General features: G+C 36.7%; 1 protein-coding gene across 6 annotated transcripts in view; it reads right to left on the bottom strand.

Annotated features, from left to right (window-relative positions):
- Window positions 1-18,895: 18,895 nt before the first annotated feature.
- Gk (glycerol kinase) overlaps window positions 18,896-27,677 on the bottom strand; it is a 73,423-nt gene continuing 64,641 nt past the window's right edge. For 4 of the 6 annotated variants that reach the window (XM_076918511.1, XM_034485385.2, XM_076918512.1 and 1 more), the window contains 3 exons: window positions 27,154-27,234; window positions 23,207-23,293; window positions 18,896-21,347 (listed from right to left, as the gene is read on the bottom strand). In XM_076918511.1, the coding sequence (XP_076774626.1) occupies window positions 21,337-21,347; window positions 23,207-23,293; window positions 27,154-27,234 (179 nt within the window). In that variant the 3' untranslated portion in view covers window positions 18,896-21,336. The remainder of the gene's footprint in view (window positions 21,348-23,206; window positions 23,294-27,153; window positions 27,235-27,677) is intronic. The other 2 variants (XM_076918513.1, XM_034485387.2) reach the window with 1 other exon arrangement.

A 27,677-nucleotide genomic window follows, 5' to 3' on the forward strand; every position in this document is an offset into this window, starting at 1 on the left:
AGGGCATGGGGAGGGGAGCCAGGAGGGTAGTAGAGGGAGAGAGAGAGAGAGAGAGAGAGAGAGAGAGAGAGAGAGAGAGAGAAGCAGAGAAGCAGGAGTAGGGGAGTAGAGGCCGGCCATGACCACGTGGAGAGAGAGGCAGAGGGGGGAGGGGACAGAGAGGCAAGAGAGTAAGAGTGAGAGTAAGAGAGTAAGAGATTAAGAGAGTGAGGAAGGGGCAAGCAGCCCGCCTTTTATAGTGGACCAGGCCTACCTGTCTGTTGCCAGGTAACTGTGGAGGTGGAGTTTAGACAGAATGCTAACAGAATGTATTTATAATTGCATGAATTTAGGAAAGTACATATTATATAATTACAAGAAATAGTTCAATCACTATGTTAAATTATAAGGTATGAAAAGAAATATTGAGCTGGAAGTGGTGTTACACACCACTTGTAATCTCAGCACTTGGAAGACTGAGGCAGTTGGATCACAAGTTCAAGGCTGGCCTGTGCTAGGTATCATGTTCCAGCTCAGTCCTACATCGTAAGGATGTCCCAAATAAACAGACAATTAACAGTAGCAATAACAGAAAGCAATGGATAAATTTTACTTTTATAATGGGTTGAAAAGCCCAAGGAAAATCAACAACTCATGAAAGTGTCAGTATGCGTAAGCTCTCAGTTAAGCCATTGGTGTTTGTTTGTTTGTTTGTTTGTTTGTTTAATGACCCTAGCATGGTAGCGGTCTTTCTGTATCCCAGGGATAGTCTCCTGCTTTTCTTTCATTGTGATTACTTAAAGACAACTTTTTGCAACACGAGGCAGGGAGTCTTCAAAGAAGCTTGACCTTGGGATCTGCTTCCCCTCTGGAAACTGAGTCCGGAGGCACCCTAGGGAGGTCACGGACTGCAGAGTTGCAGAGGTACCCGAGAGAGGTCAAGGACGGCAGAGCTGCAGGCATCCTAGAGAGGACACGGCCCACAGAGCTGCAGAGCAGGGGACACCATATCGTGAAGCATCCTAGAGGAGCAACTACATTCAGAGCAGCAAACACATAGCTGGTCTACTACCGTGGAGACACCATATCCTGAAATATCCTAGAGGAGCCACTGTACCCAGAGCAGCTGGAGCTCAGGATCATAGAGTCATCTGAACCCCCAGGAGTTCTGACACAACCAAGATAACTGGAAAGGCAGACTCCAGTCAGAACCAGTGAGTGTGAGTAGCACTACAGCTAACCAAATGGTGAAAGGCAAGCGTAAGAATGTAAACAACAGAAACCAAAGTTACTTGGCATCACCAGAACCCAGTTCCCCCACCATAGCAAGTCCTGAACACCACATCACACTAGAAAAACAGGACTCAGAATTAAAATCACTTCTCATGATGATGACGGAGGACTTTTAAAAGGACATAAACAACACTCTCAAAGAATTTGAGGAGAACGCAGGTAAACAGGTAGAAGCCCTTAAAGAAATGCAAGAAAACAACCAATCAGGTGAAGGAATTACACAAAACCGTCCAGGATCTAAAAATTGAAGTAGAAACAATAAAGAAATCTCAAAGGGAGACTACCCTGGAGATAGAAAACCTAGGAAAAAGATCAGGAGTCATAGATGCAAGCATCACCAACAGAATACAAGAGATAGAAGAGAGAATCTCATGTGCAGAAGATACCATGGAAAACATAGACACAACAGTCAAAGAAAATGTGAAATGTAAAAAGCTACTAACACAAAACATCCAGGAAATCCAGGAAACAATGAGAAGACCAAAGCTAAGGATAAAAGGTATAGATGAAGGTGAAGACTCCCAACTTAAAGGACCAGTAAATATCTTCAACAAAATTATAGAGGAAAACTTCCCTAACCTAAAGAAAGAGATGTCCTTAAATATAAAAGAAGCCTACAGAACCCCAAATAGACTAGACCAAAAGAGAAACAACTCCCGTCACATAGTTTAGACCAAATAGTTTAGACCCGAAAAGAAATACCTCCTGCCACATAATAATCAAAACATCAAATATACAAAACACAGAGAAGATACTAAAAGCAGTAAGGGAAAAAGGCAAAGTAACATATAAAGGCAGACCTATAAGAATTACATCAGATTTCAAACCAGAGATTATAAAAGCCAGAAGATCCTGGACTGATATCATACAGGCCCTAAGAGAATACAAATGCCAGCCCAGACTACTATACCCAGCAAACCTCTCAATCAATATTGATGGAGAAACCAAAATATTCCATGACAAATCCAAATTTAAACAATATCTTACCACAAACCCAGCCCTGCAAAGGACAATTGGTGGAAAACTCCAACACAAGGAGGGAAAGTACAACCTAGAAAAAGCAAGAAAGTCATCTTCCAACATCCCTAAAAGAAGGTAGCTATACAAACATAACTCCACTGCCAATAACAAAAATAACAGGAAACAACATTCATTTTTCCTTAATATCTCTTAATATCAATGGACTCAATTCTCCAATAGAAAGACATAAACTATCAGATTGGATACATAAACAGGACCCAACATTTTGCTGCATACAGGAAACACACATTCGTGAAAAAGACAGACACTACCTCAGAGTAAAAGGTTGGAAAACAATCTTCCAAGCAAATGGCCCCAAGAAACAAGTTGGAGTAGCGATTCTAATATCAAGTAATATCGTTTTTCAACCAAAAGTAATAAAAAAAGATAAAGAAGTACACTTCATATTCATGAAAGAAAAAAATGTACCAAGATGAACTTGCAATTCTGAACATCTATGCTCCAAATGCAAGGGCACCCACATACATAAAAGAAACTTTACTAAAGCTTAAAGTATACATTGCACATCACACAATAATAGTGGGAGATTTCAACACCCCACTCTCAGCTATGGACAGATCATGGAAACAGAAACTAAACTGAGACACAATGAAACTAACAGAAGTTATGAACCAATTGGACTTAACTGACATCTATAGAATATTTCATCCTAAAACAAAAGAATATACCTTTTCTCAGCACCTCATGGTACCTTCTCCAAAATAGACCATATAATTGGTCACAAAATAGGCCTCAACAGATACAAAAAGATTGAAATAATCCCTTGTACCCTATCAGACCACCATGGACTAAGACTCGTCTTTGACATGGACAAAAACAATGGAAAGCCCACATATACGTGGAAACTGAACAATGCTCTACTCAATGATAACTTGGTCAAGGAAGTAAGGAAGACAGAAATTAAAGACTTTTTAGAATTAAATGAAAATGAGAACACATCATATCAAAACTTGTGGGACACACTGAAAGCAGTACTAAGAGGAAAAATCATAGCTCTAAGTGCCCACAAAAAGAAAATGGAAAGAGCATACATTAATAACTTGACAGCACACCTGAAAGCGTTAGAACAAAAAGAAGATAATATACCCAAGAGGAGTAGACAGCAGGAAATAATCAAACTCAGGGCTGAAATCAACCAAGCTGAAACAAAAAGAACTATACAAAATATCAACAAAACCAGGAGCTGGTTCTTTGAGAAAATCAACAAGATAGATAAACCCTTAGCCAGACTAACCAAAGGGTGCAGAGACAGTACTCAAATTAATAAAATCAGAACTGAAAACGGAGACATAACAACAGAAACAGAGGAAATTAAAAAAAAATCATCAGATCTTACTACAAAGGCCTATACTCAACAAAACTGGAAAATCTGGATGAAATGGACAATTTTCTAGGTAGACACCAGGTACCAAAGTTAAATGAGGAGCAGATAAACCATCTAAACAGTTGCATAACTCCTAAAGAAATAGAAGCAGTCATTAAAAATCTCCCCACCAAAAAAGTCGGGGGCCAGATGGTTTTAGCACATAATTCTATCAGACCTTCAAGGAAGACCTAATACCAATTCTCTTCAAACTATTCCACAGAATAGAAACAGAAGGAACAATACCCAATTCGTTCTATGAAGCTACAGTTACGCTCAAACCTAAACCTGACAAAGAACCAACAAAGAAAGAGAACTACAGACCAATCTCTCGTATGAATATTGATGCAAAAATACTCAATAAAATTCTTGCAAACCGAATCCAAGAACACATCAAAACAATCACCCATCATGATCAAGTAGGCTTTATCCCAGGAATGCAGGGATGGTTCAATATTCAGAAATCCATCAATGTAATCCACTTCATAAATAAACTCAAAGAAAAAAACCACATGATCATCACACTAGATGCTGAGAAAGCATTTGATAAAATTTAACATCCCTTGATGTTAAAAGTCTTGGAAAGATTAGGAATTCAAGGTCCATATCTAAACATGGTAAAAGCAATATACAGCAAGCCAGTAGCCAACATCAAACTAAATGGAGAGAAACTTGAAGTAATCCCACTAAGATCAGGGACTAGAGAAGGCTGCCCACTCTCACCCTACCTATTCAATATAGTACTGGAAGTCCTAGCCAGAGCAATTAGACAACAAAAGGAAGTCAAAGGGATACAAACAGGAAAGTAAGAAGTCATAATTTCACTATTTGCAGATGATATGATAGTATATTTAAGTGACCCTAAAACTTCCACCAGAGAACTCCTAAACCTGAGAAACAACTTCAGTAAAGTGGCTGGATATAAAATCAACTCAAACAAATCAGTAGCCTTCCTCTACTCAAAGGATAACCAGGCTGAGAAAGAAATTAGGGAAATGACACCCTTCACAATTGCCACAAATAAAATAAAATATCTTGGAGTGAATCTAACCAAGCAAGTGAAAGATCTGTATGACAAGAACTTCAAGTCTGTGAAGAAAGAAATAGAAGAAGATCTCAGAAGATGGAAAGATCTCCCATGCTCCTGGATTGGCAGGATTAATTTAGTAAAAATTGCCATCTTGCCAAAAGCAATCTATACATTCAATGCAATCCCCATCAAAATTCCAAATCAATTCTTCATAGAGATAGAAAGAGCAATTTTCAAATTTATTTAGAATAACAAAAAAAAAAAAAAAAAAAAAAAACCAGGATAGCGAGAAGTATTCTCAACAACAAAAGAACTTCTGGGGGAATCACCGTCCCTGACCTCAAACTATACTACAGGGCAATAGTAATAAAAACTGCATGGTATTGGTACAGAGACAGGCAGGAAGATCAATGGAATAGAATTAAGATCCAGAAATGAGCCCACATACCTATGGTCACTTGAACTTTGACAAAGGAGCTAAAACCATGCAGTGGAAAAAGGACAGCATTTTCAGCAAATGGTGCTGGTTCAACTGGAGATCAACATGTAGAAGGATGCAAATCAATCCATTCATATCTCCTTGTACAAAGCTCAAATCCAAGTGGATAAAAAACCTTCACTTAAAACCGGATACACTGAAACTAATAGAAGAGAAGGTGGGAAAGACCCTGGAATACCTAGGCACAGGGGAAAAGTTCCTGAACAGAACACCAATGGCTTATGCTCTAAGATCAAGAATCAACAAATGGGACCTCATCAAATTTCAAAGCTTCTGTGAGGCAAAGGATATTGTCAATAAGACAAAATGGTAACCAACAGATTGGGAAAAGATCTTAACCAATCCTACATCTGATAGAGGGCTAATATCCAAGATATACAAAGAACTCAAGAAATTATGCTCCAGACAACCATATAACCCTATTTAAAAATGAGGTACAGAGCTAAACAAAGAATTCTCAACAGAGGAAACTCGAATGGCTGAGAAGCACCTTAAGAACTGCTCAACATCCTTAGTCATCTGGGAAATGCAAATCAAAACAACCCTGAGATACCACCTCACACCAGTCAGAATGGCTAAGATCAAAAACTCAGGTGATAGATGCTGGAGAGGATGCGAAGAAAGAGGAACACTCCTCCATTGTTGGTGGGATTGCAAGCTGGTACAACCACTCTGGAAATCAGTCTGGTGGTTCCTCAGAAAACTGGACATAGCTGAGGACCCAGCTATACCACTCCTGGGCATATACCCAGAAGATACTCCAACATATAATAAGGTCATATGCTCCACTATGTTCATAGCAGCCTTATTTATAATAGCCAGAAGCTGGAAAGAACCCAGATGCCCTTCAACAGAGGAATGGATACAAAAAATGTGGTACATTTACACAATGGAATATTACTCAGCTATTAAAAATAATGAATTCGAGAAATTTTTAGGTAAATGGATGGATCTAGAAATTATCATCCTCAGTGAGTTAACCTAATCACAAAAGAACACACATGGTATTTACTCACTGTTAAGCGGATGTTAGCCCAAAAGCTTGGAATAGCAAAGACTCAACCTGCAGACCACATGAAGCTCATGAAGAAGGAAGACCAAGAGGGGATGCCTCAGTTCTACTTAGAACAAGAAACAAAAATACTCAAGGGAGCAGATATAGAAACAAAACACATATAGAAACATGGGACAGAATCTGAAGGAGGGGCCACCAGGAGACCCTTCCACCTAGATATTCATCCCATGTACAGTCACCTAAGCTAGACACTGATGTGGATGGCTGGAAGTGCATGCTGTCAAGAATATGATATAGCTGTCTACATAGAGGTCTGCCAAAGACTAACATATTCAGAGAATGATGCTCACAGCTAACCACTGATATGATCAAAGGTTTCCCAAGGGAGAACTTAGAGAGAAGACTGAAAGAGCAGAAAGTGTTTGTGACCCCAGAAGGAAAGCAACAATACCAAACAACCAGAACCCCCAGGGTCTAAACCACCAGCCTGGGAGCACATAGGGAGGGACCCATGACTCCAGCAGCATATGTAGGGGAGGATGACCTTGTCGTGCGTAGGTGGGAGAGGAATTTCTTGGTCATATAAAAAACGAACACAGAGTGGGGGGGATGTGAGGGCGGGGAGATGGTAGGTGGGGGCACTGCCTCATAGAAGCATGAGGAGGTTGGTTGGGAAAGGAGGTTTCTGGTTGGTGGGAAGAAGTGGGGTAAGAGGATAAAATCTGAAAGGTAAATATAATGCCCAATTTAAAAAAAGAGAGAGATGAATAAAAAGGGGGAAAGGAGAAAAAAAGAAAAATAGAAGATTTAATAACACAAAGGGAAGGATTTAGAAATTTAGGAGTCAGTTTATGTTAATGGAAACAGCATCATAGAAACTGGAAAATCACACCCTCATAGAAGCACAAGGAGGGGGGATGGGATAAGGGGTTCCTGGGTGGTGGGAGGAATGGGATAAGGGGATACAATTTGAAATGTAAATATTACAACCAATTTTAAAAAGGGAAAAAAAGAAAATTTGTTAGAACCAACGTTTAAAAAAATGTCAGTCCTCTAGGAAAATAAATTTTTTTCTTGATACTAAAACTTGTTTTGAGAATTGTATATTGCAGAACACACAGCCTTGGTGTATCTACTCATAAAGCAAGCTGGGCAGACCTGCCCAAACCTCCGATGTCCTGGAATTCCATCTGGATGCAGTGAAGACACAGCGTCAGAGGCTTATCAATTTACTCTTCCCCCCACCCCTCTTCTAATATCTTGATGCCCATAATCAGCTTGAAGAAGTTAAAGAAGAGTCAGCACCCCTATTCCCTGGGCTTGGGGACTAAAGTGGTTAATATTAGTCTGTCTTTCTAGGGAAAAGTAGTGGTTTTGTTGGAACAGGGATGATTAGCTAGGACTTATTGCATAGCCATAACATATTGGTAGAAATCTGTATAATTATTATCAAGATGAAGTTATAATTTCTTAAATGGTACAAAATTTACTTTGATTTCAAATTTAAGGTTTTCATTGGTATGAGCTTCTTATTGATATAAAAGTGAGATGAATATTGATACTCTCATGGGCATTGTGCCTTTATAACACATTTAGGAATACAAGGCTTAGACCCAGTCCTTCTTTAACTTTTTTTAAACTGATTTGAGATGGTTAAACTGTGAGTTAAGGGACTATAGCAAATTCATGGCTTGGAGTTTATTGTTAGGGTGTTTTCTATATTTTATTTAGAAATAGCTGAGAGGAGTTAGCAGACAACAGTCCAGGTTACCTTACATGGATTGTTGGTTTTCAAAACGTCAGAAGTCCATAGAATTGACGCTACAAATATTTCTATTTTAATGTTCATTTTGATTAGAGACATGTTTGCTCCTGACAGCTTCCTGTCATGGATTCTAAGAAGAAATTGAGCATCCAACTCCAGTTGTATGGTGACAGCCACTAGGCAAGAATTGCCTCTTCCCATCTACAGACAAATTACTGTCCAGAAAAGGCCACACTTGCAGAATAGTCGACTGATTATATCTGCTTAGATAGAGTAATCAGCCCTTAATAATTCTGCAGCACTAAGGTCTGTCAGATGATTCTCGGCCAGAAGGCTGAAGATCTGATGCTCCAACGTTCAGTAGTATAGGGGCTTTCCAGGTATTCAGCGGTCTCTATAAATTGGCTAAGTTTTAGAAGCTATGCTTAGTGCTTCCCATAATTTCAGTTAACTCAGTCATTCTGGATTTCTGATGGAGTTGAAGACCTATAGTCTCATAGCCAATCCTGGCTATTTACTTTGAGAGAAAAGATCTGAGTGGATGGTTTTCAGCTGACATTCATTCTAAAGCCAAGAAAAAATCCAGGTTCAAAACTAAGGGTTTTAGTTAGGAGAGATGACAGAGGTTCTGGTTAGTCAACAAAATGATGGACTGGGTATTAGGACTATTTTGTATCTCACTGGTACAATTAGGAATAATTATGCTCGAATTGTATTTTGAGAGAAAAGTTTTATTTTAACAGGAAGGGTGCAGCTAGGTGATGAGAGAGAGAAAGAGAGAGGGAACATGGAGGCAGATGTTCACGTGTCTTCACCAGTCAAAGATAGCTGATATATCTAGGTTGGGTATTGGTTTACACTTCTGATTGAGCATTACCAAACTTATAAAGCCTTTGATTAACATTTTAAAAAATTGTATCAAAGCAAAAAAGAAAAGGGGGCATGGAATAGGGGTTTTCTAGGGAGGGGAAATGGGAAATGGGGATGGCAACTGAAATGTAAATGAAATATATATATATATATATATATATATATATAACGAAACCATGAACCAAAAAAAAAAAAAAAAAAAAAAAAAAGAAGCCTTTCCTTGGGTCGCAGTGCCACCTAGTGGTTAAATTTTTTTCTAAGAAGTCGGGGGTTTTTGTTGTTTTTGTTTGTTTGTTTGTTTGTTTGTTTTCTAAAAGTAACAAAGGCCATTTAAGATTCTATTTTAAGTCGGGCGGCGGTGGTGCACGCTTTTAATCCCAGCACTTATGAGGCAGAAGCAGGCGGATTTTTCTGAGTTCGAGGCCAACCTGGTCTACAGCGCGAGTTCCAGGACAGCCAGGACTACACAGAGAAACCCTGTCTTGAAAAACCAAAAAAAAAAAAAAAGATTCTATTTTAAATGGCCCTTAGCCGACTGACATGATAGTTTGGGTGATAGGTGATGCACTTACAAAAAAGCACGAAATGGTGCACCCTTCAGTTCATTGCAATAGTATGTTTTATATACATAGAAAGAAATGGCTCAACATCTGTGCATTTCATGATAATTTAACTTTTGATTTATAACATCTAAATTAAAGCTCAGTGTGGGCTTGGCATGGAGCTCCTTTTGAAGAGTGCTTGCCTAGAATCAATGTAGCTATGGGTTTGATCCTCGGCATTACATATAGCTGGTGACCGGAAGACAGAGGCAGGAGATTTAGATCAAGATCACCCTCGGTTACACAGGGAGTTCAGAGTCAGCCTGGGCTAAAAACCTGGAATAAAAAAAAAAAATTAAATTTAAAAACTAAAAACTCACCCTCACTGGTTATGTGCTGTAACCTCGGCATGTAAGAAGATGGAGAAGGACCTTGTTATGAGTTGCAGGCCAGGTTGGACTCCAGAGTAAGACCATTTCTTAAGAGAAAAAAAGCAAGAAAAAGAAAAGAAAGAAAAAAAAAATATTGTTGCTGATGTTAATTAGGAAACCGTCGCTAGAATCAGCAAAGCTGTATGTGTAATAGGTATGAGCCCCTGAGAGGGATGGAAGCCTCTGTGTTCACTTTAAAGAATATGGCATGAGGAAATTGGATATCTGTCAGAAACTCGCTCCTGCTGTTACTGTTTTGTTCTGCAGCAGAATAGCTTACAGTATGCTTCTCACTGTGCAGGTTTCATAGAAAACTTTAAGAATGTTCCTTGTAGTAACACCAGCTGGACATAAAGACTTGTATTTAACCAACAGAATGAACGGCTATCAGCCAAACTCGGTGGCACCTTTGTGTAAACCTAACAGTTGTGAACTGAGGGCAGAAGGATTTGGAGTTTGAGTTTCAGAAGAGTCAGAATGATAGCCACAGTGATTATTCTCAACCCTTTCTAACCTCTTTGCTTGTCCAGAGTTTCTAAGAGTAGTATTACTTTTATTCTCAAGTGAATAGTTTTATATTAAATAAAAACTAGAAAGAAGTACTCATTTACAAGGAACTCCTCTGTCAGGTGAGAAATCAGCTATATAATGTGAATTGGCAAATATTTGCCACCATTTCAATTAGATCTACTTGGTATTTGTTGATAATTAATGAAAGCAGTAGTTTACAAACATTGCTTTATCCTATAAAATTTGTAGAGGAATTTTTTTGTGGAAAATTAAACGGCAAATGCTGCTATTGAAATTGGGAAAGATGATGAACAGATGAAATTCTTTAGGAAAATTAAGAGTTAAATGCTTCCACTTGGTGAACAGTGAAGTGTTCATTATATTTTTCATAAGACTGCTCGGATTTATCAAGTTGTTCTTGTCTGCCCTGTGGTATTTGAGTGTAATGGGGGAGTGGGTGTGGGTCAGATGCATACTTTCTTTCTTTCTTTTTTTTTTTTTTTGTTTGGTTTTTGTTTTTTCAAGACAGGTTTTCTCTGTGTAGTCCTGGCTGTCCTGGAGCTCACTCTGTAGACCAGGCTGGCCTCGAACTCAGAAATCCACCTGCCTCTGCCTCCCAAGTGCTGGGATTAAAGGTGTGTGCCACCATCGCCCGGCAGATTCATACTTTCATGTCAGTATAGTCATCAAACACACCCTGGGAAGGAGAATGGAAAGGCAGGGTTTGTTTCATATTTTATGCAGTAATATTAGCAACTGAAGCAATTATTTCCTCTATAGCCCAGGCAGATCTTAAATGAGATCTTCCTGGGCCAGCCTCATAAGTATTTGAGATAGTGGGCATATGCTAAGAGACCTAGTAAAATGAACGAGGCATTCCCACATAATTCGGATCTTATTTAGGCCGCCATAGTGTTGAGGTATCATAAGCATAGCATCCCTTTCATTTCTAAGAGACACAATTTCAAAACAGACTTCCAAGTCCTCTGTCTCGAACAATCTTTCTGTCCCCTCTTCCTAGATGTTTCCTGAGCCTTGGGTTTTAGGGTTGTGTGATAGATGTTTGTAGAATGATCACTGGGATTGGTCATTCCACAGTCACAAATCCTGAATAATGGCAGCAGTAGACATGCTATTATGGAAAGGGGAAAGCCCACTCCTAGACGAAGAACTTTAGGCAACTAGCATTCCCCAGGGATGAGACACTTAACTGGTCATCCCAGAAATCCCATATATATATAAGCAACACTAAATGGACTCAGGAAGTTGTACTTATATATTTATGCACACACACACATCTGGGTATTACAATAATAATTAAAGAAATGAAGCTGTAATTTAAGGAGTGAAGGAGAGAGGAGAACATGAGGCGCTTGCATGAAGAAAGGAAAAATATAACTATATTTTAATTAAAATTATTTGCAAAAAGACACACAACATATACATAGAGAGAGAGACAGAGACAGAGAGACAGAGAACAAACCAGTACTCAGTGTTTCTCCAGGGTTCCTGCCTCAGTTCCAGTTGGAATTCCTGCCCTGTCTTCCTTCAGTGATGGACTGTGATCAGGGTATGCAAGCTAAACACCTCTCCTATCCCCACAAAAAGTTCTTCAGTACAGAAAAAAAAGAGCTAACATTTTTAAACATTTGCTAACATTCATTTTTCAAGGAGTAATAAATTTTATTTCTGGGATCCCAAACTCATAGGCCATTAGAGACTAGGCCTTTATGTTTCTTTTATGTACATGCAAATTTAAAATAATTCCATTTTAAACTATCCCAGAGGTGAATCTGGGTCACAAATTTGTGACCTCTGAAGATGTAAATTACATTTCATTAATTTAATTCACAAGCTATAAAATGCATACTTTTAAGTATGTCACTGGGTTTTAGTATCATCATAAAGCTGTGCAATCATTACATCTACTTTCAGGACAGTTTCATCGTCTCAGAATAAAAGCCCTGTACCTATTAAGCCTCACTTTCCATCCCCTTCCTCCAGTTCTGGCCATCAGTAAAACCACTTTCTATTTCCATCCATTAACCTACAGATTTCATTTTTTTTTCTTTACAGCTGAATAGTATGCCATTATGTATATGTGTTGCATTTTCATTATCCATTCATCAGCTGAAGGACATTGAGGTTGTTTCCGTTTTCTAGCTATTGTAAACAGAGTGCTGAACAGGGCTGCCCAAGTATCAGTGGTGCAGGATGTCATGTCTGTTGGCCATATGTCAAGACATCTTATATTTGGGTCATATGGCAGTTTTAATTTTAGTTTTTTTTTTCTTTTTGAGAATGTTCCACACTGATTTCCAGAATGGCTGCAGCAGTATAATTCCACCAACAGTGACTGGGGGAGTCCCTTTTTTTCACCCCTTTGCCAGCATTTGTCGTCAGTTATTTTTTGATCTTACACATTCTAAATATTATCCTGAATGAGGAAAGCAGTCCCAGAAAGACAAACATTGCAGGCCCTCTCTTACTGTGGCCCAGCACTCTAAACCTTTTTTTATTTGAGTGAAGAACCTGTAGTAACTGCAGAAGCCAGGAAAGTAGAAAAGGATCATTATGGGGGGTGGGGGGATATGGGAGGGAGGAGCTCTACCTAGAGAAGGGGACAGTAGGACACATGTGCTATAAAGTAGGAAAAGGGGAAATGCTGGGCTGAACTTTCACTAGGGACAGAGGAAGTGTAATGCAGAGGGAGAAAGACAAAAGAGAAATAAAGTACACTGAAAATGTTTGAGCAAGCTATAGGAAAATACATTGTTTGTAAGCTTACTTAATATATATATAAATATCTATAATATATAATATATGCATGTGTGTGCATGTGCGTGTGCGTGTGCGTGTGTATATTAAATGGAACTATGCCACACAGGGTGACAAATGTTATCCCCAAGAGTCACAGACTATACAACAATAACCCTAGTGCCAGTCATGGGAAACCTCTCTTCAAGCTGTTGGTCAGAAGTTTCCAACAGACTTCCAACGTAATATGGGGTATTGACATTGCATTTGATTACCTCCCATTGTCTTATCTGAAAGTAAGACCTATTTGCTGAATACTAAACACACGCTGGGCACAGGACTTGGAGGACTCTAATTGTCACTGACCTGAAAACTTTCTTCCTGAGGACTAGTTCCCATGCCACCAAGAAGTTACTATGCAAACACCAGATATAAGGTCTGTGAACCACAACAATGATTAGCCTGGCAAGATGTTGCCAGTGGTATAATAGTGGCATTATTATTTTGGAGGTAACCAATATCTTTCTATTTGAAATTTAGGCCTGCCCTGGGAGGCCAGCCTGCTCCTTTCTGAAGGGAGGTGGACTGGGGTGGGTCTGGTGTATAAGTGAGGTGGCAGGGAGAGACTGGGGAGGAGAGAGAGAGAGGAAATTGTAGGCAGGATGTAATACATGGGAGAACAATAAAAATTTAAAAATAAAGAAAAAGAAATTAAGGCCTGATCAATAGGGAGGAATTCATACCTGGTACTATAAACTTAGCCAGCTATTCATAGTTGGAAAGGGCATAGACCTTAGAGGAAAAACTATGACCACCATTTTCCTAAAGCAATTTAATTTCTAACTGCATTTTAAATACTTATCCTTTTACCCACAAATAAATGTAGCTCTCACTCCTCATCCAAGGAACTTGATTTAACAGCTGATGGTTACTATCATGGATACCTGCAACTGTTAAAGCAATTTTGGTGGCCAGTCCCAGTTGGCACATCTGCACTGCAACCAATAGTTTGGGGGACATCTCAGAACAGGAGGGAGGGAATCCTAAGAGACAGAAGACCTGGAAGCCTGCTGCTAAGTGTGTTTTATTTTTTGACAGGGAAACTGCAGCCATGTGATCTCAACAATATGGTTGCCTAAATGGCATCTGCATGATGACAGCACCAATCAACATGGCAATGTGCATGGTTAAAATCTCACAAGGCCCTACCCTAGGTAAGGAACTGTAGGCAAGCAATGCCAGCTAAGACGAGAATCCATTTTGGTAAGTTGTCCAATCCCAAGCTCTCATCCCTAAAAACATACACACATATAATCAACACTAAATGGTTTTAGTAGGTCATTAATTCAAGGATGAGTGAAATTGAGACATATGGGGGGTGTTGGAGAGAGAGAGATAGAAATGATATATAGTACTTAGAAATTTAAATAAAAAACTACATTCTGTCTCTACACATTTGCCAATTCTGGACGTTGCATATAAACAGTCATACTACACGTGGCAGTTTTGTCTATCTGCTTTTACTTTGCATAGTATTTTAAGACTCAAGATGTTTTTAACATTTTGATGACTATTCCTTTGTGCATACATATAACTTTTGCTTATTGACTCATCAGTGGTTAGATCATTTCTGCTATTTTCTTTCTAGCTATTATGATTAATGTTTCTATAAAAATTCATGTACACTGGCCTTGGATTGAAGTTTAAAATTTTTTAATTTTGTAATTAGTATATTAACAAGTATTGATAGTATATATTCTAAGATTTAAAATGACTTCTCTCTGTGTGTGTACACATGTGCATGTGTTGCTTGCTCACACTTTCCAACTTGTTTTTTGGTGACATAGTATTATTTTATTCTGTATCCAAAAGATCAGCACAAATGAGCATTTGTGTTTTGACCTTTGAAGGGAGTTTTGATCTAGAAATTGTCTAGACTAAGTTACCCTATGGAGGTTTGTCTTGTTAATTCATGTGGAAAGACCCAGATTACTGTGGGCATTTCATAGGCTGAGTCCTGCACTGTATAAGAGTGGAGAAAGCAAGCTGGAGTATTAAGCAAGCAAGAATGTCTTTTATTCTTTCTTTGCTCTTGACAGTGGATGTGGTGTGGTTAACTGCTTTAGTTCCTGCCTTGACTTCCCCCAAACAAATGCAATTTGTAATTACAAGCCAAAACCCAAAACAAAACCTTTCCTCCTTTAAAAAAAGGAACAGAGAATTTGTATTTTTCAGCAGTTTCAATTTATTTGCATATTTTGTGTTGCTTGGTGAACACAGGGCTTCATGTGTTCTTGCCAAGTGTCCTGTTACTGAGCTACATTTTTATCCCTGTTTGTCTTTAATAGAAAGATAGGATACACATGTACCATAAGGTCACTATAATGATTTGGATGACAATGGCTCCACTGGCTCATACATTTGAGTGCTTGTAACCCAGTCAGTGGAACTGTTTGGGAAGGATGAGGGGGTGTTTCAATACAGGTAGGCTTTGAGGTTTCAAAAGCCCTTGTTCCTAGTTAGCTTTCTCTCTGCCTCCTGCCTGAGGGACTTTCTGGTCCTAAAAAGCATCACCAACCAAAGCTTGTGTAAATGTAATCCCAGGAGAGGGACAAGTTTCAGGCCATGCAAGAAGATGAATTTGTGACTCAGGCAGGGGAATCCCTGCATTGAGGCCCAAAAGTAGCATTGTGTGAAGCTGTAAAAGTGGAGCATGGATTGTTTTGGAGACCCCAAGATGTTGAAGATGTCTGCTCTTTGGTTTATCTGCCATATAGAGCTGCATATAGAGAGGAGAACCAGCCAAAGAAAGAGGTGTGCTACAGTCAGCAAAGGTGGAAGAGTGTGGCTAAGTTCTTTGATATCAGATATGGAGCTACAGGAGTTTAGTCTTCTGGGTTTCAATCTTGCTTTGGTTCAGCATTTCCTTACTATGTCCCCTTTCATCTCTTTTGGAATAGTAATGCATATTCTGTGCCATATGTTAGGAGTACGTAACTTGCTTTTTTAATTTACAGGGGTTATAATGAAGAGGTTGCATTGAGTCTTAGAAGAGACTTCGGACTTGAGACTGAGGTAGACTACGGGGACTTTTGAACTTGAACTAAATGTATTGTACATTATGTGGCTACAAGTCTATGGGAGGCAAGAAGCGGAATGTGGTGGTTTAAAAACGAAGATGGCCCAATTGTGTTTGAATTCTTGGTCCCCAGTAGGTGAAAGAGTTTGGGAAGAATTAGTAGGTATAGCTTTGTTAGACGAGGTGTGTCACTGGGGGCAGATTTTGAGGTTTTAAAATCTTTCATTTCAACATCTGTCTTTCTGCCTTCTACTTTTACATAACAAGGATGCAAGCTCTCAGCTACTGTTCCAATGCCATGCTTGCCTACTACCTGCAATGATGGCCATGAACCCAACCTCTAAAATTAATTGTAAACCCCAACAAACTAAGAAAGTCATGGTCCACCAGCTTCAAATACAGTAGCAGATTGATGTGGATTGTATCACATTTCTTTAAGCAAGAACGACAGTATTCTAAAGATCTTTATCCCAAATACTAGGACATACTTAATGTCTTTTTCTTAAACTTCCAACCGTCCTGACCTTGATTTGTGAAGTTGACAAGATTGATTTCTCACTACCAAATGATGGGCTAAAATATATTTAGGTTTTTTTGTTACATTTGAATTGATGATTGCATTCTATTATGTCCTATCAAATTTAAGACATGTATTCATTGGTATTTACACCGTTCTACTAAAGGCTAATGTAGGGCGGTGGTGGCGCACGCCTTTAATCCCAGTACTTGGGAGGCAGAGGCAGGCGGATTTCTGAGTTCGAGGCCAGCCTGGTCTACAGAGTGAGTTCCAGGACAGCCAGGGCTACACAGAGAAACCCTGTCTCGAAAAACAAACAAACAAAAAGGCTAATGTAGTGACCTTGCTTACTTACACCAGAAAATTAGGCTTACAATGCAGGAGGACTTTAATGCTTTTCTCCTAAAACAGACATTAAATTGCTGTTGTCAGGTATTGTTTGTAGCTCTTTAGACTATCAAGAGAACATTTATTTATGGATATGCAAAAGATAACTGTCAAAGTCACTTTTTGCCACATGAGAGTGATATTATTTAACTAAAGAGAAAATACAACTTAATACATTGTAATACATTGTAATTTATTTTTATTTACTTTGGGGATGAGGGAGAGAGAAGTCTTTTAAAAGGTGGGACTTGTAACTAGGAGAGGGCGACAAACTATATGTAACACAAAAGCAGAAGGGGGATTGTATTTGGCAGAAGTGACAAACTAGAGGACAAATGTGACAATTTAACCCTGTTCTTTGTATGTTAACCCCAGACAAGAAAAATAGGGGGCAATGGCTTAGTGCTGCAATGAATAGCATCTTCAAATTGGCTTGGTATACTTAATGTGTGGCTTTTGTATTGTTTTACACAATATATTAGGGTTTGCCGTAATTGATATGTTCAGGATTTGATGTGCTTTAATGATTTGATTTTGTCTCTGTGTCTATGCCTGCTGGTCACCATAGAAATGTAATTTTTTTCAATAATGTGTAACAATACTTTAGTTTTAATTTTGTGTTTGTGTAGGTGGTACATGTGAGTGCAAATGCCCATGGAGCCTATAAGAATGCGTAAGATGTCCTGGAGCTGGAGTTACAGGCACCTGTGAGTTGGGAAAGTGAACTTGGGCCCTCTGTAAAGCAGTTCATGCTCTTAACCACTGAGCCATCTCTCCAGCTCCCAGTCAAGTGTAATTTTTACTTTTAAGATTTTTAGAAGGGATAACCAAAAATTTAGTTGATATTTGTATTTACTAAAATAAACCTAAAATTAGAGGATATTAATTTAAAATAAACATAAGCAACCTATCTACATTAATATGTACTTAAAGTGATAAGTGTTAGCAATTTTAAATAAAAAAGATATTAAAATACTCCTTTCAATTAAACCTGTACTTGTTTATAAGTTACATGTTTCATGTTACCTTTTATTTAAAAAAAAAAAAAGGTGGCACACTTATCCAGGAATATGCAACTTGCTTTTCTACACATTCTAAATGTTTCCATTTGTTTCTAGACAGTGTCCTCATTTTCTTCCAAAGCTACGCATTTTCTTGTGATTATATTATTATATTTTATTCATCCAATTTCTTTATATGTGTTCTGGTAATTTAAATACTTTGCATAAACAAAATTCACTTGTGAATGTGTTATGTAGCAGTTAAAAACTAAGATTTATCATGTTTAATAATGGAGAATAAAAATTTATACAGTGGAGGCTGAAGCAGGAGGATCAATCACTGTGTGTTCAGCTGAGTATGGTCTACATTAGAAGACAACTCAAACACATCCTCTTCTTCTTCTTCTTCTTCTTCTTCTTCTTCTTCTTCTTCTTCTTCTTCTTCTTCTCTCTCTCTCTCTCTCTCTCTCTCTCTCTCTCTCTCTCTCTCTTTCTCTCTCTCTCTCTCACACGCACACGCACACACACACACACACACACTGTAGTGGTTTGAAGCCCAGAGAGTGGCACTATTAGTCGGTGTGGCCTTGATGGAGAAAGTGTGTCACTGTGTAGGCAAGCTTTGAAATCCTATGCTCAGGCTTTGCCCAGAATGGAAGAGACCTTCCTCCTAGCTGCCTGTGAGACAGTTTCTCCTGGTAGCAGTCTTTATAAGAGCTGCCTTGGTTATGGTGTCTCTTCATAGCAATGAAACCTTAACTGAGACACACAGGGGGTGGCGGTGGGGGTAGAGACAGAAAGACAAAGAGACATGAGGAAAATGTAAACACTACTTAATTTTAATACTCCACAAGAAAAATTTAAAAAGACTTGTTATTTTGGGCATGGTAGCATATGTCTTTAATCCCAGCAGTTGGAAGAGACACAGGCAGGCAGGTCTCTATGAATTCAAGGCCAGCTTGATATACATAGTGAGTTGCAGGACAGTCAGGCCTACATAGCAAGACCCTGTCTCAAAACAGAAAAAAAAAGGATACCAATGAAAAAGCACTAATGCATTATTTATTTTACTGATCAATTGGAGAACAAAAGGTGGGGATGTTGGCATTAGTATGAAAGAGCAATAGTGTTCCAGACCTCAGTGACTAACCAGCGAGACAGAAGCTGAGGCAAAGGATGAAGCCTATAGAGATATATAGGTCTCAGCCAGGTGAGACTCTACAGGGCCTTTGGCCTTGAAAATGTATTTTCTGAAAACGCTGAGGTAGAAACTGTCTAGTCTGTTCTAACAGAATGATTAAGTGTTTATCATTCCTGAAACAACTTCTGCTGCTAATTAGCTGTCAGTGCAAGTGAACAAAGTGCTAAAAGGTGACTTTCGTGTCTGCTGAAACATCTCTGTTAACTGAACTTTCATTTGGAAATGAGAAATGCAAATAAGAAATAAGGGGTACATTTATTTTAAGTAAACTTGCCATTAATTATTAATGGGTACAATTTCAAACATTTATAAATCTTGCATTTTGTAGAAAAATTAATGTTATTTTAAAATTACTGGAACAGTGATTTACACAATTATTTACAATGAACTCAGCTTGCCTTTGTAGAAATATAACTAAGTTCAAAAGTATCACTGCTATAATATTTCACAGTACCTTCCTATATTTATGCCACTTAAGCAGCAGCTGTATCAGTAAAACCCAGCAGATTCAATCATTATGAGCAGCACATTCAGAACAGGAAATACAATCTACCATTAATTCCAAAAAACCCTTTTTCTATTAATATATCAATATTTCCATTCTAAAATGACAAAACAAAATAATTAGAAAGCATCATTTTCTTATTTCTTTACTATAAAACAAATATATTTTTAAATTGATGTTATGAAGCTAGGTTAATGAGTTATGACCAACAATTCTAAATATTTGAGAACTTATTGGTTTCACTGTGAGGCATTTGCAATGACAGTTTTTTTTTTTTTTTTTTGCCAGTTATGACATTAAGTAGAGATAATTTTCTATCATACTAGAAAATAAGAACATCTTGTTAATGGGTAATAACATTTGAAAGACATTATTGGCTTTATTCACACATTTTTTTCCACTTAGCTTTTGAATTTGACAGTTCCTCAATAGAAGCTCAAATATGGAAAACATAAATTCAAAGGAAAAAATTTTATTTGGACTAGAATTCATGTTTGAGAAAAGTATTTACTGTTATTTGCTACAGTTGCTTTTCTTCCAGCTAAGATAATTAAATGGGAGAGTGTAAGAAATATAGTTGAAATTACAATATAGTACATTTTATTTGATTGACACTGAATACATACTTAAATTTCAAATGCTTGATTTTATAAGAAAATTTTCTTCTGGTAAATAATATGCATAACCGTTGCCCAAAAATGTATACAGCTTGCCCCCCCCCCCCTCAAATTTATATACATAGTAGTCCACTTAAGACCAGCCCTGTTATAACTTACTGAATATAATGTGCTCTTAATTTATAAATGGGCTACCCTCAGCATATAAAATATATAGGCATGTATGTTATACATACAGAATAAAAATAAAAAAAGGAGAAATGAAAAAAAAAAAGCAGAAAAAAAAAGTGTTCTATCCTGTAAGATCTAGACAGGAGCCATGACAATTAGTGAGACAGTGTAAAACACATGGCAATTTTCAATTTTGGCAAACACTGTACAGAAAATGTCTAAGCAACGAGAATAGCAAATAATTATCTAATAATTCTTTAGGTGTTTCCATTGAAATATCCAGTGATGTTGTGGTCTTCTAATATGTAGGAAAGAAGACATCTGAGCTGTTCAAAGCAAACAAGCAAGAAGCCACTCATTTTGAAGAGGTTAGTAAAAACCCTTTCCTTAGATACGTGTAGTAGTCCACTAGCATCTGAATTTACTGGATGGCACATTTCAATGGACAGGATACAAATTCATCCTAGACCTTAACAGGAATAGTGTAGGACATCATGACAGTGAAGGCAGGGGTCAGCCCCAAAGGTGACTGACCCAATCTTAACTGTCAATGTTAAAAAAAAACATTAAATGTTTCTGGAGGATTCTTTCTGCTGCATTTTCTTTATTTCAAGCCATAAGTCTGCTTGGAGGATCATGCAGCAAGTGGCTTGTGAAAAAATCAGAGTCTATGAATAGCATCATTATATTATGAGACAGAATAGTCAGATTTTCATATCACACTAAAGAGCTTGCATCTTGGGAATCCATGAGGTGCTATTATTTATGGGATACCTAAAAGGGGATAAAAACCATAACAGTCAATAAATATATGTGTTAAAATAATAAAGATTATTCAATTATTTTAAGCAACAAATTCTATACTTTCTATATAATAAATTCCATTATTTACATTTGATGCTTCATAGTTAAGGAACAACAAATGTAACTGGGCTGAGTTCAAAATTATCAACTATTACCACTCTTGATAAAGGCAAACAGTGGCTACTACTATTGAATCTCAACAGATGTCACCAAAAAGAAAGCCTAAAGATGGTGACCTGAAAGAAATCCTACTAGTTCTGATATTTAATATATCATTTACCTAAGAGACACACCATAGTATCAAAGGAGAAACAAAACAAAATCAATTAAGGTTTTCAGCTATTATTTTCCCCTTCCTTATCTTTTCTAGGTCATCATCATATAGCAAAAATACTCAGGATAATAAGAAAGTAATAGAACTAAAACAGTATTTTCTAAAACAGTATTTATTGTTGTAAAGTTAAAGTTCTCATGGCAATGTTGAGTTTTCTGTTAAACATTTCTTAGCAATGGAAAAAGAACAAAAGTCTAATAATTCTGTTATGTTTTTGTAGACATAGCCTTTAGCATATTAGCATTAATACCAAAATAAGGTGTTGTTAGTACAGAAGTAGGTGATTAAAAATTTTATCCTGAGTATGCTCAAGAATATAGGAAAAGGTAATATAGTCTAACTTAGGTGATTAAACAATTTTATCCTGAGTATAATTGAATATGAAGAATACAGGAAAAGGTAATACAATCTAACTTTAAATTCTCATGCAAATAATTCTGTTTTCTATTACTTAAAATATAATCCCATGTTCTGGTGCTAAAAAGTTTGTTTCATATTTATATATGACATTAAACTGACAATGCCAACATAAAGAAATGCTTGTCAGCTTTCCATAAGCAGATATTCTTTTACATGATTGAAGTTTAAATTTTATATCTTAAACCAAGGTCAGACATCATCATATTAAATATTACTACTTAATAGTAATATTAATTTAAAAGAACTATTCTTATTTTTCCTCTAAATATAAAGCTTGGAAAATAAAAGCATGTTTGGAAAATACAAGCATGTTTCACTTTCATGGAAACTATGCAACAAGGAACCAATACTTTCCACTTAAGGTAAAAATCAGAAGAAAAACAGAAGAATCGTCAGAAGTAGCTTCCAAAAGGGCAATTATGTTTAAATTAGTACTGGTGATACTGTGCATTCCATAACATACTAAGCCATTATTTTCATATGAATATTCAATAGAAGCTACTGTGCAAAGAATATTTCCATTTTATTTCAATCTGAATTCATTTAATTAATAATTAAATAACTTCACAAAATGTGTTCTTTTCACTAAAAGAAGTGACTAAGTTCTAGAGTTTTACAGAAACTCAGCTAATAAGCTCTGACCAAAACCTCTTTCAAGAATGGATCTAGTACTGAGAAAATATTCAGAAGTCTCAAAAAAATTATACACATTTAAAACCAAGATGGTTAGTGTCATAATTACACTTTAACTTTCATCAGTCATTTGGAAATTCCTTTCAGTTAAAAATTAGCATTTGTGCTTTTTTTGGTTTTGGTTACTGCCACAGCTGCCAGCAGCACAAAGACCTTCAAAGAAATCATCTGATAAAACGTTTGAATACAGCTTAAGAGAAGTCATAGTCCTTAATTCTAACTGTCCCCCAAAATGAACCGATATAACTAATTGAGCCTTTAATTGATTTTCTGGGTTTTCAAACATAGGAAGAATGAAAAACACTATAAGTTTTCTGCTGAGTTATAAATAAACATATTAAAGCTAACTAATACAAGTTGTCTAATTTAAAGAGTAACTAACCTGAGATGTACCTTGCTCCGATTAACATTACCATGCTACTCACTATAAAAAAGCCCAAAGGCAGACTACAGAAGATACTAGGGTCACCTGTGGTCATCCAAGTAGAAGGGAATTCCAGTCAAGCAAACCAAAAGAGAGACACATAATTACAATATTTATGTTAAGAATCACATGATAGCAAAACAAGTTATAAAAATAGCATATTCATCAAAGCTGACAAAGAGTTATTACTTCAAATCAAAAATATAATCAATATCAAGGCTTATGAATGTTAATATACAATACAGATAGCATGCCAGAAGTAGTCAAGAGCATAACACACAGAGCCCAACATCAACTTTCCACTGGCAAAGCCAAAGAGAGCTTTTTGGGAGGCTATGGGTTTGGGCTTTCTAGATTCTTCCCCCAGTGATAATAAATGAGCAATGTAATTCACCCAAGAATATATTAGAAAGGTTTTATTAATCTAGTTTAGATGAGTTTAAAACATTGTACATATAATTTTTACTAAATGTGTTCTTTGACACATTTTACACACTTCTCTACACATGGTGTATCTTATCTATTTAGCACATTTGGGGGTATTAAAAATTAAACCTAGGGCTTTCTAGTTACACTTCCAGACCCTAGAATATAAGGTAATGCCCGAGTGTTACAAAAATAAATACAGTCATTCTACAGGGCATCATTCAAATATGCCAGATAAAGATTCTTTGCATATTTTATGCTATGTAGCCTAAAGATGGTTGTTTCTACTTTGTATAAGGACTTTCTCTCACCATGTATTTCTTTCCCCCTTAGAAACTGGATTTTCAATAAAGAGTTCAAGAAACCATTTTCCCTGTTCTGTTCTTGCTACTTTTTTTTTTTTAAAGTGAAAGACAAACTTTTTTATATCCATATTTGTAGAATCACAATTTGTTTGATTTTAGACACAAAAATGTCTAGTTCTCTTAAAGAGAACCATTAGTTGTAACTTACAATAGCTGATTTTTCTGTTGCCCCTATAGTGAGTTCTGGTGTGATTGTGGCTAGGGATGTAGATTGCTTATCTAGCATGCACAAAGCTCAGAAGTTCAATTCCTCAATACCACAAAAAGTAGGTGGTGCAGATGGAGGCAGAATTTCCAGAAGTTCATGGTCATCCTTTACTACATAGTGAATGAGGTGATCCTAAACTATATGAGATTGTGTTTCAAAAAAAAAAAGAAAAGAAAAATAACAACAAAAAGGAAGATGTGTGGAGCTCCTAGCAGTTTAGGTAGTATTCATTTGATGAAGCTAGTTCTGTTCTAGTGAGATGGTCACAAATATATGGTACATAGGTATTCATATATTCATATGTATTGAATTTATATTTTATGCAGACCTCTCATATAGTTGTGTAATATATTCAAACCAATTTGAACCACTTTCAAAGTGTTTGGTATGTTGTAAATCTAAAGCCAAGTCATTATAATAGGGTTGCTCTCAAAACCATGAAACTCCTACGCTGGACATGGTATAAATGTAAAAATAAAAGCATTATCTAAAAATGTCATCTATAATATTAGCATATTAATATATGTGATTATGTAATTCATATTATTAGCTGTATAATCAATCATATTTAATATATTTTAAATTTGTTTACAATGCACTCAAATACATTTATAAACCAAATAATATGTTTGCTTCAATATTAACGAACTTCTTTTGGAAATTAAGTGATACAATATCTTTTCCATAAATTAAAGAAAGTGAGATTCAAGGCAACAATTCTAACATCTTTTTGCTTTTCTTAGGTTAGGGCTCTATCTGTATTGTTATTACCATATAGCTTACACAGAATGTAAACTGCCATTATATAGTTTATATTGTTTAAGGTAATATAGTTAGCAAAACCTTAAATATTATTCTGAGTTAATTGCACAGCTTAGAGATCCTACTGGACACTATGAAAAATTTCAATGTTTTCATAAAACTATTAAATATGCTTAACAACTGGTGTAACTTCAACAAGAATAAAATTAAGAGCTGGCTCTGGCAGTATAGACTTTAATACTGGCTTCTTGGGAGTCTGGATCAGGACAATCAGGAAGTTCAAGGACTGGCTGGACTACAGACTGAGTTCAAGGGCACCTCAAGCAAATGAAGCCCTACTCAAGATTAAAAAAAGATGGCTGGAGATAAAGAAAACTATTATGCCATAAGGTAATTTTACAAATGAATGAAAAATATATAAAAAAAAAACAAAGGGAGGGCTGGGATATGGCACTCGCCTTATGTGTGTGATGCTGGGTTCAATCTCTAGGACTGAAAACAAATTACAACTCTAAACAAATGATGTTACCTTTACTACTGATGCTGGTAGCAAAAAATAAAGAAAATAAAAATTGAAAGTTAGACATAATGGCATATATCTATAATCCCAGCAGAGGTAGAGGGGACAGGACCAGAAGTTCAAACTTCTACAAAATAAGTTCCTGTCTAGCTTGGGCTAGATGAGACCACATACAAACAAGGAAAGAAAAAATGAAACTTAAAAAAATAATAATAATAAAAAAGAAAGAAATTCAATTTTCATTTTCTTTTTACCATTTTTTCAAGTGTTAGATATTCATTGTCAAAAAGGAATAAAAGTAGAAAATGATCTATTGCTTTTGTGAAAATCTGAAATTAACATTGTATCTTTAAGAGATAGTGTAGAGAAAACGTGTATATTTAGTGTCGAGTGGAGGAGAGGGAAGAAGCCAGCCTGGTTGTTTCTTTAAAAAAAAAAAAAAAAATCAGCTAGTCCAAGAAATCATAGACCCAACTTCACATTGCATTGATTCAGGGGAATAAGCAAAGAAATCAGAGTCCACATTTGTTATAGCTCACACAGAACCCAGGAGTGTGATAGGAAAGTAGTACTTATGATAGAGAAATGTAATCGTCCAGGGTCTCAAAACTGCAGTCATAGCAAAAATAAGCTAACCCACCATCTTAGAAAAGGAAGCTGAGCCTGGGGTGTGCATAAGACTCAGCAAACAAATATTTAAAAAAGAAAAAAAAAAGAAAGGAAAAATAAGAAGCCCAGTCTCAAACCAAAAGCATATTAAATTTATTTGGGAGAATAAAGGTACAATTTTAATTAGGAACACCCAGGGCCCAAACTACAGCTTACAGTGAAATAGAAGCCATACACATTAACAGTATAGGCTTGGAAGCTGGGTAATGCTTCACTTATAAACCCTTCTTCAATGAAGTGTGCTGTTAATTCTACTCCATATCTTGAATTTCGATAAGGACCATAATACCATGTCATCAAATGAAGCCTACAGCTATTTAACCTGAATGGTTTGTTTACTAAACCTGAATACTTCCCTGTTTAAGTGACTTGGAAGCTAAAATAGTTCTTTATTTTCTGCTAATGGCATTTCTCAATTATAAAACTTCCAACTTACTATATTTAGTTTACTTCCTCCTGTCTGGTTTCATAGGAATTCACATTGCATCATGGTTTACTCAGCCTGATTACTTTCTGTGAGTGTCTGGCATCAGATGTAGAAGTGAATATGCCTCTCGATTGCTTCTAGTGATGAGAAAAGCCTCCCAAAAAGGTAGACATGATCAAAGAGAGGAAAAATAAAGAGTCTAGTTGATTTTTTCATTAAGAAAGGAATCAGAAATAACAATTTTACTTTTGGAAAATTCAGTTACTCATTGACATGCCAGGAATAAATCAATGAGGAGTGATATGACAGGCTGTCGTGGAAGGACACTTAGGAACCTGTAATTCCACTTGATGTTTAAAACTCTGAAGTGTTCTCAAAACTGTGAGAAACTTTACATATAGAATAATCCTTTTCTTCAGAGCAGCCTGGCTTAGTATAAATAGCCATACACTTGAATAAACTAACACTAAGAAAAAGGTCCTTAATAAATAAAAAACTGTCAATAATAGCCAATGAGGAACAGTTTACCACTTTCTGGAGACTGAGTTGTAACCCAACCCATTGACTTCATCACAGCTTTCTTCCATGTGGAGTAACGGATTTCACTTTCTGAAATTAGAATTGGAAAAACCACACATATGAGATGCAAGTAATGGAGGTGTTCAAAGTTCAATACTTACAACTGATTACTCCGCACTCCTAACAAACCCTTGCACACATTAAACGAAAGTGAGGCTTTACTGGAACCTAAATTTGGGAATATTCCCCTGGTGGTGACTGACAGTGAGGGAGGGAGATTCTTTGAAGCACTCTTTGAGGAATGGTTTATAATAGAAATTTAGCATGAGGCTAGGGAAGATTGGGAGACAGGCTATCTGCTATGAAGATGGAACTAGTCACAAGAAAGTGGTGGTGATTCCAAAATGAAAATCCTCTTTGAAAATCCTTTTTTTTTTTTTTTTTTTTTTTTTTTTTTTTTTTTTTTTTTGCTGGGATAGGGAGGGCTGACATAGGCAGAGAGGTGAAGTATAATGTGGAAAAACCAGAATTGA

The sequence above is a fragment of the Arvicanthis niloticus genome, chromosome X (genome assembly GCF_011762505.2).
Source record: "Arvicanthis niloticus isolate mArvNil1 chromosome X, mArvNil1.pat.X, whole genome shotgun sequence".
NCBI lineage: Eukaryota > Metazoa > Chordata > Mammalia > Rodentia > Muridae > Arvicanthis > Arvicanthis niloticus.